This window comes from Melospiza melodia, chromosome 14 (genome assembly GCF_035770615.1).
Source record: "Melospiza melodia melodia isolate bMelMel2 chromosome 14, bMelMel2.pri, whole genome shotgun sequence".
Lineage (NCBI taxonomy): Eukaryota > Metazoa > Chordata > Aves > Passeriformes > Passerellidae > Melospiza > Melospiza melodia.
Genome location: NC_086207.1, coordinates 10,750,236 through 10,763,546, shown reverse-complemented (window position 1 = coordinate 10,763,546; position 13,311 = coordinate 10,750,236). Strand labels below are relative to the sequence as shown.

At 42.8% G+C, this 13,311-nt stretch overlaps 1 protein-coding gene across 4 annotated transcripts in view; it reads left to right on the top strand.

Moving 5' to 3' along the window:
• The window catches only part of FSTL4 (follistatin like 4), a 301,128-nt gene that overhangs the window by 195,809 nt on the left and 92,008 nt on the right, over nucleotides 1–13,311 (top strand). For all 4 annotated transcript variants that reach the window (XM_063168677.1, XM_063168673.1, XM_063168676.1 and 1 more), the window contains 2 exons: nucleotides 5,543–5,733; nucleotides 9,111–9,231. In XM_063168677.1, the coding sequence (XP_063024747.1) occupies nucleotides 5,543–5,733; nucleotides 9,111–9,231 (312 nt within the window). The remainder of the gene's footprint in view (nucleotides 1–5,542; nucleotides 5,734–9,110; nucleotides 9,232–13,311) is intronic.

Genomic DNA, 13,311 nt, shown 5'->3' with positions numbered 1-13,311 from the left:
TCTCTCAAGGATTTTAGGAAGAGCTGCAGGTGCCCCCTGCCATTCTTGCAGCCCGTGTAGATTTGCTGAGAAGTAGCTCAGGAGCCAGTGGGACTCAAATCCCCTAAAGACTCCTGTGTGTGTTCAGGCTCACATCTGCTGTCAGGTGATCTGCACACCGAGGTCTCAGAGATTGGTGCTCTGTAGGTGTTATCAGATCATTTTTGATATTTAAAGAAGTGCTGACATTTCGAGTAATCATTGTATTGTAAGGCACCTTGCACAGTAATATTTCAGTGGGAGATTAGTTTCCCCATCAAAGGAAGCTTTTCACTTCCTCAGTTTATTTTTATTTTGTACCCTGCATTCCTTTGAAGGACACTTTCATCTCCAGCCTTGCTGTTCCTCTGTTATCTGCTTTTACTCAGAACTGGGTTGAAGATTGCTGTGGGATCCAAGTATAAAAACCTGCAGCAATTCACAGAAACCAGGAGTAAAAATTTTAAAGAGGACAATTATTGAGGGAGCTGGATTAATGATCTGTCATCACAATTTAGCTACATTCACCACTGACCTTTCACAGGGAGGATGCTCTTGATAAATGTAGATCATTACTGAGTTCTGACATAAAAACATAATGGCATTCTGTGTTCCTTGGCAGGCTGATCAATATTTTATCTGCCAAAGCATGCAGAAGTGCTAAACAGGATGAATTACGTGACTGCTGCAAAACGGAGCAAGAAGCAGCATTGCTTGGAGCAGAGCATGTAAATTTGACAGTTATTTGCCACATTTTAGCAATCACACCTTAAAATGCTGGATTTTTCTTTTACTCTTCTTCTGTCTTATTGTTTTTATTTTTTTTTTTTTTTTTTAATTCCAACAGTTCCAGGCTTCACTGGGTTTGAAAATGCTCTAAACTGATAAGAAGGGCTTGTTTCATTGGAGATCTTCCCCAGCATGAAGAGGGAAATAATGGACTAGAATTGAAGAATCAGTTTAGGGCACGGCAGAATAGCAATTTTAGCTCATCCAGAATTTGTGTGGGTGTCTCTCTGTGTGTTGGTTCCCCAGCTGAGTGGTGGGGATGGTGCCTGAGTGCACACAGGGGGTCAGCTGTCAGTACCACACAGCACCTGGAACACATGTGGTGGCATTTCTGATGTTCAGGAACAGGGCAGGGAAGGAATGCTTCAAAACCCCTCTCTGAAGAGCAGCGGTGGTCAGCTAAAATCACAGAATCACAAAATCCTGAGTTAGGAGGAGCCCACAGGGATCATCAGGTGCAGCTCCTGGCCCTGCACAGGATAACCCCAGCAGTGTCACCACTGTCCCAATGCTCCCTGGGCTCTGTCAGCCTTGGTGCCCTGTCCTTTCCCTGGGGAGCTGTTCCTGTGTGCAAACACCCTCTGGGGGAAGAACCTTTTCCTACACATCCAAACTAAACCTCCCAACACAGCTTGCAATTGTGGGCAGAATCCAAGTCCCTGGGAAGCTCTAACAAGGAAACCAAGCTGAGAGACATCCATTAGCCAGACCTACCAAGGAGAGCAGCCTGAGATGAGATAAACTGCTAATGATGAGTTTGTGTTGCAAAGGAAACTGCTGGGGGCAGTCAGCAGAGAGAGGGGAGAGTGGGGATAAGTGAGAGGGCACACAGACAGCTTTTCTGACATTCTTTTTGCTTAACAGTCAGATTTGTAATACCTGGAAGAACAGAACCAGAGGTGGCAGAAGCTTAAAGAGACAGTATTTAGTAGATAAAGTTGGTAGATGCTTGGCACAGTGTAAGAAGATTACAGATGTCAGGACAGCAGGAGAGAGTGAGAGGGAAGGAGGGGAAATAGAGAGCTTTGCTCTCCAAGATGTATAAACCAGCTCAGTGCCAGCAGTCTCTGAGGAACTTAGGTTAAAAGATGCAATAATAATGCTTAGTAAAGGGGAAGGATTTTTGCTGCAGGAGAATCTTGCTGTCTTTGGTATTGACTTTCCAGATGTTTTGAGTAGCCTGAATGTGTCTCCTCCATAACTTGGCTGAGCAGGCAGTGTCTTTTCTAGGACATCCATGTCTGCTTACTGAACCTTATTTTGTTTGGAATAAATAGCATCAGGTCTGGGTTGTGCAGCAGCACATCAGCTCAGACATCCCAAGCACAGATAATTTCTGAGCTTTGGCCAGACTTAGTATAAAGTTATAATTTCAGGTCAGAGTACTTCAAATGACCTGGAGAAGTTTTCCCTCTGATCTTCCACTACAGTAAGAATAAGTATATAAATGATATATTTATATGCATATATATATTAGAGTTGTAGTGCATTTCTCTATTGATCTGTTAGTTCAGTCAAAGGAGCAAATTATCAATCTCACACCCTGGGACAGAACTTTATTGCTTTTACTTGTGTGCTGCTGAACAGCTGAGCACTGCTGGGCTCTGCCCAACTGCTGCTGTGTCACTGCAGCCCTCAGATGTCTGGGATGTCAGGGAAAACGTGCAAAGGTGTGAGACCCAGGCAGTCTGTCACATCCCCACTCTGGAGAGAGGCTTGGGATCCACTTCCAGCAGAGCTGGGGAGTGTGATTTTCTCCAGAAGGAAGTGAAGGTATTGATTTGACAGGGGCTAGAAGCACCTTCTGACTTTCTGCCTGCAGCATATGTTAGCAACATGTGAAACTGGACTTATTTTTAAAATAAGAGACATAATTGTCTTACTGCTGGTTTTTCTTTGATGTGTTCACCATGGACTGGCCTTACCCTGCTGTGCAGGATGGGGGTCTGCTGGATCCATGACCCTGAACATAGCAACAGTGTGATGGGGGAAAATGTATTATGAGTTTATAGCAGGATTTGGGAATTGCTGCCAGAGCTGTCACCAGCTCTGTCCTTCTGTGCTTTCCTTTATTTCACCCTTAGTGCCCATCACGCTTGCCTGGAAGCTGCAGCATGGCTGTGACCCCCAAGGTAAATGGGCACATTCACCTTGGGCTGGCTGGCAGCCCAGATCAGTGTGCAGTTTTTCAAGAAAAGCAGTTTTGTGGTGGCTTTGTTTTCTGAGCATGGAAGGATGCAGGAGGGTTGTAATTCAGTGAAGGAGATCGCTGTCCCCTGGCTCACACCATGCTTGAGGGAACTGGGGGTTCAGCCTGAGAAAAGAGGCAGGGGGACTTTCTCCCTCTCTGTAACTACTTGGAAGAAAGTTGTAGCCAAGAGAGGGTCGATCTCTACTCCCAAGTAGTAGATGACAGGATGAGATGAAATGGATGAAATGACTTCAAGTTGTACCAGGAGAGGCTTGGGTTGAGGATTAGGAAAAAACTTCTTTTGGGTTGACTCTATCCAGCCCAGGATCGTGGTGGAGTCCCCATCCCTGCAAGTGTGAAAACCCCCTGTAGATGTGACATTTGGGTTAGTGCTGAGGGAGGAAGGCTGGGAAAGCCCAAGTAACAGCAAATATCTGCCAAAAAAAAGTCCCAGCTGCTGAAAACAAACCTGGAGGGTGTAAAGTAAGAACTGCTTTGGCCTGTCCTTGTGGGGAGCACAGGGTAAGTGGGTCAGCCCACCCAGGTGTCACCATTACCTTGCCTGTAGCACTGCTGGTGCTCACTAATGGAAATCACAAAGCAGAAACAGAAGTGGAAGAAAATTAAATCGCTTTCCCTGTCTTCATTAGCCCTAGATACATTTCTGGGATTAAATTTTGATTGAAAATGAAATTCCAGCTAAGAGAAAAAATATTATTGCAGTAGCTAAAATAGTATATACAACAGAATAGCTTGACTAAATGGGTACAGTAATCAGGTTTTCTCTTAAATAAGCTAGTGATTGAATAAAAAAAATATATACTGCCTTCTCAAACCATCAAATGACATGGTTTGGCATAAAGAAGTCAAGAATAATAAACTCATAGTAGCTGAATAGCCTTGTTTTTTCTGTAAACAAGTCTGATCCCAAGTGGGACCCAGTGCTTTTTGGAGGTTGTTTAGAGGAAAGGAAAAATTTATCAGCTGCTTCATATCCCTGACCAGCAGGAAGCTCTCCAAACTAGATGGGACTGAGTTCAGGGCAGGGAATAAGCTTTGTCTTGCAGTTCTTGCTCGTGTAGCAGGAGGGCACTGACCTGGCTGGTGAGCACATGTTCAGCCTCTGTGTCCTCTCTCACCTTCTCAGGTCATAATGCTTTTGAAGTTGTGGGCACAAAATACGAAGGGTGAAAAAAACCCTTGATGTAGATGGGTTTGCTATCAGAGAAGTGCCTCCCACCTGGAATTTTAATTGGGTTTCAGTTGGAGTGGGACCAAGAGGTCCAAAATGTTGCAGCTCAGCAAGAAAGGGACAGGAACATTAGTTGTCACTGTGCCAGAGTCTTCTGCTATTTTTCAGAGGAGTAATGTTTAGAGTCTTTGGGGAGCTGATCTACAAGGGTATTGTCTCTTAAACTGAGGTGGGACCATCTTCTCTTAGATTTAAGATTAAATTTTAGATTTAATCCAAGAGGATCAGTGATGGGATATAAAGGAAAGGTTTGATTTAAACCCAGTATTGCAGAGATTAAGGCTTTTACATTGGAGGGAAGTTACATTATAGACATAAGGACATCTGAGGGGAACAGCTGGAGGTGCTGATGCTGTTGGTGGGGTGTGGTTGGTACCCCCAGTGTGGGACAGCTGGAGCCTGAGGGTGCTCCAGGCTCTGCCCCAAGGCTCCTGCAAGGCACCAGCCACTGTGCTCTGCGCTAAAGAAAACAGATTTGCACAGAAGGACAGCTGCCATTTCTCATTCTGCTGAGCTCTGCCAGCCAACAGATGAGCAGAAAAGAGTCATAATATCTTGTACCACTTTGGCATGTGGATGCATTTCCTCGAGGAGGGGAAGAGCTGGATGCTGCAGGCACAGTGTGAGCTTTCAGGGTCAGGAGGGTTCAATCTGATTTCTTCAGCCAAGCCAGAGTCACTTCAGGGAGAGTGGCTTGAGGGCTTTTCCCTGGTAATAACCTTTTTCCCTGGTCAGGGACAGCACAGTGTTTATTTCAGCCTGCAGCAGGGTGGTGAGAGCAGGCACCAGTGACTCCACAGCTGCAGGGGCTCCCCACAGCCCTGCACTCCTCACTGTCCTTCCTCTGGCCTTCTGCCACCCCAGGCTGCCTCTGGGGGTTCCCTGAGATCAGCCCCATGTTTGACACAGGGTGACAGTCTGAGGTACCAGCTACATTAGTGGAACTTCCTAAACATCAGCTTCGCTAGATTTATTTTTTACTTTATGGGATAAATTTATTCATATAGAAAAGCATAGAGCCAATTTAATATTTGTTGGATTTACAAAACTGAGTGTGACAGTCTATAACTGAAGCCCTATAAAATCTGGATGGTAACATGCTGGAGAGTATCCCTGACAGCAGGATTTAGAAAATCTGCCAGGCTATTACAAAAGGCAACAACCGCAGGAGCTCCTCAAGTGCGGAGCTGAATATGCAGACATATGTGCCTAATTTTTCCTTTTAGGACCTCAGTCCTCTGAAGAGATAAAGATAAATGCAGGTGGTGCAGTAATGCTGTGTTATCTCTCAGGGGACAGGTGCACAATGGCAGACTACAGCCGGCTGAAGAGCATCCTGCTGGACCTGCAGGCCCGGAGGCAGAGCCCCCCAGGCAGCCTGGCCAAGGACAGGCCAGCCCAGCAGCGATTCCTCATTGGAGAGCTCTTTAAGCACTTGGATCTCAACAGTGATGGGCACCTCAGCAGCTCTGAACTGGCTCAGGTAGGTTTATTGTTCAGTGAGAATGGAATTATGAAGTGGATTTTCATTTGAAGTGTGAATTGAATGTAACGCAGCAGCACTCAGGTGGGAATGGTCATTTGTACCTGTCCAGTCAGCAGCAAGTACAGGAGGAAAGTCTAACACAGTCAGTGAGTCTCTCTCTGCATCTCCCAGCATTGTCTCAAACATTTGAAGCTCATCTCCAAACAAAAAACATGGCAGCTTTTCAGCCCTATCCATACTCCTCAAAATAGATAATAATCCTTGCTGTGCTGACTGACATCTTCTGAAGTATTTCCAGTTAGCTGGCTTGGGGAGAATCAATTTAGATTTTTTTAGGTGCGTGTATGTTAGGCAGCAATCTCTCAGTTCTTCTCCCTGCATTCTGGACTGTGCATTAGCATAGAGTAATGTGACAGCAAAGTTGGGTGTTTGTCAGCAGGTATATTGTCCTAAAATCCCTGGGCAGATGCTGCATTGTGGATTAGCAGAAATTGATAGAAAAGGTAAGAGCTTGAAAAAACTATTACTTCTAATTTCAGGCATGCTGTGCTGTTGGAATTCATCTGCTTGGTAAAGTGATTCAAACAGCCATCCTGGGTACTCTGTGTCCTCAACTTGCTCTTTGCACATGCAGACCTGGGAAAACAGTCCTGTAAAATATCTTTCCCTTCCATTATGTCATCCATGAGAAGAATTAGAAGTAAATGCCTTCTAAGAGCCCTTTGGAAGCCAGTGCTATCTAGGATCTATTCCAGTTTCCAAAGCTATTCCTTCATAGAACTATGGAATAGTTTGGGTGGGAAGGGACCTTAAAGCTGACCTCGTTCCACCCCCTGCCATGGGCAGGGACACCTGCCACAGACCAGCTTGTTCAGAGTAAATTCACATTGGAGTGTCTCATCTCCACTCTGCCTTCCCAGGGAACACAGAGCGTGTTGCAGGCACGAGCCTGCTCCTCCCTGAGCTCACTCCTCTCCAGGACAGTTTGTGCTGCATTTTAGTCCTCAGGCTGTTTACAGGATGCTTGATCCTTTCCACACAATGCAAAGTGTCAGTGTAAATTCCCTTAGATCTCAGGGCTATGAATATATGCAATATTTCCTCTGAAGGCAATGATTTTTTCATAAAGACATGGTAGCTATAAGAAAACACTTTTATCTGAATTCAAAGCCGGATTTTACATAGTGGAATCTAAGTGTCTGTTCTATTGTCCAATTTTTTTGCCCTTTTTACATGAAACTTATTTTATTAGGATTTTAAAACTCTCATGGAAATAAAGGTTTGGCATCCTGCAAGCAATTGTTATTGCAAAGGAGCTCAGGCAGTGCTGTAAGGTCTGCCTCAAAGTTCCTCTGGGCTTTGTTTGAAATGTGCCTGGAGCCCAGGTCTCTCTCACAAGTGCAAACACAGACATTGGCTACTCTTATTTTAATTCTTCTCACTGTTATCAAAATCAGGAAATGTGCCTGAACGTCTGGAGCCCACTACATTTTGATGGACCAGAATAAGTTCAGCCTCAGCCAGGAGCCCTCTCGCCCAACCATTCTCCATGCAATCTGGCCACCAGCATGGCTGAGCTGACAGTGGGATCACCTCTCAAAAGACAAAATAATACCTATTAACGCCCAATTTAGATAAACCACGAGTGCTTTTAGCCCTGAGCTGAGTGTCTCTGGTCTTGAGCCCCTTGGTGGCAGCATGGCTGAGTCCCAGCCAGGCTGGGGACACATCTGTGGGCAGCTCTAGGCTCTCACAGCAGCAGGAATCACAGTTTATTTGTAGCATGCCAATGCTTTATTTTTTCTCTTTAATGAGATGATTTTTATGTGCTCTTACAAGAGCAGTTTGTCCACCCAGGTTTCAAGAGATTTTTTTTTTTTTTTTTTATAATGAGCCATTTTTACCTACCTGGGTTATATTCTTAACAGAACTATTCTTACCTCTTTCTTTGGTAGACTTGTAATTGATTTGCATTAGCTCTCTATTTTGAAGCTCTCTGCAACTTTAATTTCCCCAAAAGGTGGGAATTTCATTGCCCATGGGCAGAGCAAACTGAGCTGAACGTGATGCAGTGAGATCTTGTTCCCTCTGACTGCTGGATGAGCTGGTGCTGTGCCTTTGCTTTGTTTTATTTAAAAGAAAAATAGTCTCTCGAGCACTATAACTTTGTCTGCAAGCAAAAAACCCAAGGCAGGTGACTTGCACTGCTGCAGTAAAAAGAGATTTTTAAGACCTGGAAGTGGATCTTTAGGAGGCTCATTGCAGAGGGGTTGACCCCAAAGGAGAATGGGGATGGTCCTTCATCGATCCAGCACCCATCTGTGTGTTCTCCACAACAGAATTGCTTTGAGCAAAACAATGGCAGCAGTTGGCCCATCCCCTTCTATTTAGAGCTGGTTTGCCTCCTGTCTGCTGGTAGACCCTATCCAATATTTTCTCTCTGGACCCAGCAGTGAAATTACCATGTAGTTTTGCAGCCATGGATACATAAGGCTGTTAACAAAGGTGGTAATTGGAATATTATTTCCATTTGAATCTTTAATGTATTTTAAAGTCAGATTCATAAATCTGCTAAGTGTGTCACAGCTGAAGTGTTTTCCACTGTTTTTTTCCCTGACATTAAATCAAAAGGACTAGTAAAAACTTGTCAGTCTTATGAAAAGTTAATCAATTTTCTATACAAAGGTAGACAAAGGGAAATTTCCATCTTTAGAAGATTGATCTTGGAAGTTATGGTTGATCTCACTTTTATTGAATATTTTTTACTTGCTAGGTGAAGGGTCATCTTTTTAGCGTTATTACTTTAAATTGCTTCAACATAATGGGTCAAGACTAGAATAGTAAATAAAAGAATCCTTGGCCTACAGGAAAAAGCTTTCTTGTCTGGAAGATGCAACAGTTCAGCAGTTTTCTTCATCTTCTACAATAAATTCAGAGAACCCAAATGAAATGCTGAAAAAACAAAAGAAGCAAACTCTCAGGGGTTGGAAAAGCACATCAGTGTTGAGTACACCATCCACTGTTGCCTGTAGTAGTCCTAAAATCAGGGCATACTATTTTGTCCTTACTTACAGAGGAGAAAGGAGAAGCAGACTTTCCTTTTTCCCTGTTGAATATTTATTTTTCAGTCCATTTTCAAAACAAAAATGCATTTCTGTGCTGCTGGTAAAGGAAGGGGCTCTTCAATCCATGGTCCGTGAAGTGCTGCAGGAATATAAATATCTTGTTAGAAAGCAAATATATAATGATAGATGTGATAATCTAACTCTTAACTATGTCCCCAAAGGTCATTTCATGGAAAATCTGCTGGTGAGCCAGGCCAGCAGTGTGTAGCATTGCATTACGTGTAAGGTCACCTGTTCTCTTTGCTGCAGTTGATGAAGGAGGAGGACCTGGAGGGTGATTTACTGGGCTGTACGCTTGAAGACCTTCTCCAGTTTGATGATTACAACAACGATGGCCACCTGAGCCTGCAGGAGCTCTACACAGCCTTCCGTGAGTCCCTGCTTTGCTCTCTCCTGGCTTTCGAAGCATGGCAATATCTGTGAGGGCACTGTTGTCTTCCTAGACATGGTCAGCCAAGATGATGCCTTTTTTGTCTTTATTGCCATGAGAACACTTTGCAAGGCTTGTTTCCAAGGTGTCTGTGCTCCACAGCGTGGAGCAGGAGGTTGGTACAGGGGTGTCAAGTTTATTGTTTCCTTCTGTTTTGTTGTGCTTCTTGTTGATGGCAAGGGAGAGATGGTGGCCTGGCCAAGGTCTGCAGACCTGAGTACATGGTTTGATTAACCCTAAAGAAACAAGATGGAAACCTGTCCAAAGGCCCTGTGGTAATATGAGTTAGTTTGCTGTGGGGAAGGTATTTACTGAATATTTTGCCTGGGAATTATGTTTTCTGCATGTTGTTTCCATGTTAATGAGTGTATTAGTTTGCAATCGTAATACAAATCTCAGCATCCTGTGCAAGGATCTGGGAATCACAAAGCTGCTTAAACAGTGGGATATAATAAATATTTCTGTCATCCCATTTATCTTTATAAATAATTCTTGCTTTAAGGTAAGCAAGATTTTTGAAGTCCTTCCCTGGAAAAGGCCCACACCATCTCCTTCATTTGCATGATAGAAAGTTGTATTGTTGCCTGTTCCTTTGGGATACTAGAAAAAAGGGAAATGGGCAGGGTTATTTATTAATCAGGATAGTGAGCTACAGAAAACTTGGGTGTGGTTAAGACATTGTGGCTAAAACTGAAGCAGGATTCAACCATTGACTCTGCTGAGTGCAGGGAAAGGGCCAATAACAATCTGGTTACCTCTTAAGCCAGGATTCTTTTCTAAAGAGGCTGATGTCTGTTTTCTTGATTTACAGCTGTTCATTAAAAAAAAAAAAACCAATTTAGATAATAATCACAGAATGGTTTGGGTTGACAGGGACCTTAAAGATTACCAAGTTCCATCCCCTGCCATGGGAAAGGACACCTGGCACTTGACCAGGTCACTCCAAGCCCTGTCCAACCTGCCCTTGGACACTTCCAGAGATGGGGCAGCCACAGCTGCTCTGGGCACCCTGTGCCAGGCCCTCCCCACCCTCACAGGGAAGGATTTCTTCATAAAATACCCAGTCTTGCCCTGCCCTCTGTCAGTTTGAAGCCATTCCCCCTTGCCCTGTCATACCATGCCCTTATCAAAAGTCCATCTTCAGCTCTCCTGTAGGCAGCCTTTAAATATTGGAAGGTATTTAAAGTGCTTTAAGATTAGCCCCAGTTGTCACCATGGACCTGTTTGAACCCCACAGGCATTTAATTCAACACGGCAGATATACAGTAAAACATAAAATCTCATACATTAAGAAGGCATACAGTGTATTAACCCAGGTATAAAGGCTTGACATGCAGTTATTTGGGAGCATATTTAGATCAAGGGGTTCTCAAAATCACATCAACTTAAACCTAAATTCCAAGAATTATTTCTATGGGTTTTGGTTCGGGGAATTTTAAGTAGGCAATGAAAATAAGACAAGTACAAAATATTAACCAATTAATAGCAATAATATTGATGAACTGCACAATTATCTTAACAAAGCACAAGGTGTAACAATGACTGTCAGAGGAATTGGGTATCTGAACAGAATTGCTCACCAAGTGAAGCTGAAAACTAGACTGACTTCTCCATTTTCAGTTTTCCTAGAATCCTGACTTTTTATCAAGAGCAGGTAATGGCTCACCAGCTTTTAATTTAAAACCAAAGTTAATTTGCTTTCAACTTTTGAAATTTTGGAGAACCTGGAAGCAAATTAATGCTTGATTGAAGTATATTTTTCCCTTTACTTTATTAAATGATGTAGGAAAAAATACTTTAAACACTTAAGGGCACACTTTGGTTTATGAAAATTTTGTTTATCAGATTTCTGCTTTGTTATGACTCAGAATTTGGCTTGCAGCACTAAGTTAAAGGAACATCAAATGTGCATCCTGCACATTTCCCCTATTTTTTGCCTATTAGAGAGATCTTTTTGTTGCTTGAAGTTCACCCAAGCCATGAATTGTGGCTGCCACAGGCTGGCAGCAAGGTATGGGCATGGCAAGCTGAGTAACACAATTACCAGAATTCAGTGACATCAGAAAGTCTCAATGTAATTTATCCTCTCAGACTCTGTCACATCTGTTTTGGTGCTCTGTGCTCTGGTGGAGTGTCGCAGTGTTGGAAAGGTTTGAAAATGACCTTGATAATGTGAAGAGCTTCCCCATCTGACATTCTTGTGCTGCATTACAAGTTGTATTTCATTTTAGAGAGCCTTGTGGCCTTGCTGTAACTCACAGAGCCACAAAATGGCCTCTTTCTCTCACTCCATGTGTGCCTCTTGCTTTCCCTTGGTCCATCCTCTCACTCTGAGACCCTCAGGAACCCAAAGGTTATGTTTCTTCCTCATCATGTTGATCATCTGTAAATAAATGAAAAGTGTGTGAATGAGAGAAATCCAGTCTTACATGTTCTGAAATGTGGTTTTGCTAGAACAAGCACTAAATCTAATAGGTGTTGTTTTTAATCATAACTTCTAACCATGCTAATAGTTTTCTTACACATTTTAATGCACAGTTTTGGATTATGGACAGAAATAGTGGCCTTCCTTCTAAACCTATCATCTTTCTTCTGGCTTTCTGAAAGTCCTTTTGTTCCTTAATCCCAAGAATTAAGCTGTTAAGCATTTTCTTGCATCTATGAGGATGACTAGAAATCTGTTAACACAGGATTAAAGTGTCAATTTTCAAATTGCCTTAATCATACACAAGTAGTGCGTAAGACAGATGAAACGCTCTCCTGGCAGATCTGGTAAGAACCACTTGTAGATGTCTTCTAATTCCTCATTAATACATTTTTATTACATAAGGAGTCTCAGGACTGTAATTAAAAAAAAATTGATATGATGATCTGGAGATTTTTCACACGCCAAAAATAGAGTACTAGAAAGATTATTTGTCTGTTGTCTTTTCTTTAAGTTGTCACGAAAATTCAATACATGACTAATAAATGAAAGGCTTAGATGGCATAAGAGCTAAAGCAGTGCATGATCTAATTAATCAGCACGGAGATAGCCTGGTGAGTTGGCAAGCACATCACCCAGCTGAGTCACACTTTTAGGAATGCTCAGATGGGTGAGTTTTGGATATAACTTCTGGCACTGTATCTGACTGGAGGTCATTAAAATTAGGCATGACATTTCTGGCATTCCTGTTGTCTTCTCTAATGGGCAAGTGGCAGGTTGGCAGATGTGAAAGCCCAACTTAAGAAAAAAAAAATCTGTGTAATCTTCTAGATCTGTATCATCATCATCATCAATATGGACAGGTCAATTTGTAATACAGATAATTGAGGGAGAGGGAAAAGATGCATCCCATCAAAATGCCTTTATCCTGTCAACACTGTTTAGCTAATAAGGAGTTATTAAACCAACAATAAAATCCCCTTAAATTCTAGATCATGGCCCATTAAAGTACTTTCCTGATATCACAGCTGGACCAAAACAACCTACAAATGAAGTTTGAAAGAAAAATACTGATTTGTTATTTTTCAGTCCAGTCGTTATTTGCCATGGTCTGTTGCATATAAGTTACATGTAGACAGAAGATTGCTGTTTCTGTAAGATGAGAGGCATGTCATCCATGGATATATTGCTGTCTAAAAAACACAAGTAGGGACATTTTTCATGCAGGAATGAATGCAGCAGCAGCAGGATTGATGTTCTCTTAACTCCAATTAAGGAGTATAAGACAATGTTTTTCTTTACTCTCTGACTCTGTTTTAGGTCAAATCTTCCTTTTTTAATGCCCTTAATATTAACCAAAAAAGCACAAGGAAGAAGTATGAAAATGAGATGTGCACACTTTCAGCAGGAGGTCAGGGAAATGCCAGGGAGAGTGGATGGTGCCAGCCCCAGGGGCTGGGAGACCAGATGGAATTTGAATGAACTGGGTGGAAAAATGAATTTGAGAGCCTGGGCTGGCCATAGGTGTCAGGTAAATCGCTGCCAATGTAGAGGAGCAGTGTTGGACTGGCTCCAGATTTACTGCAGTGATCCTG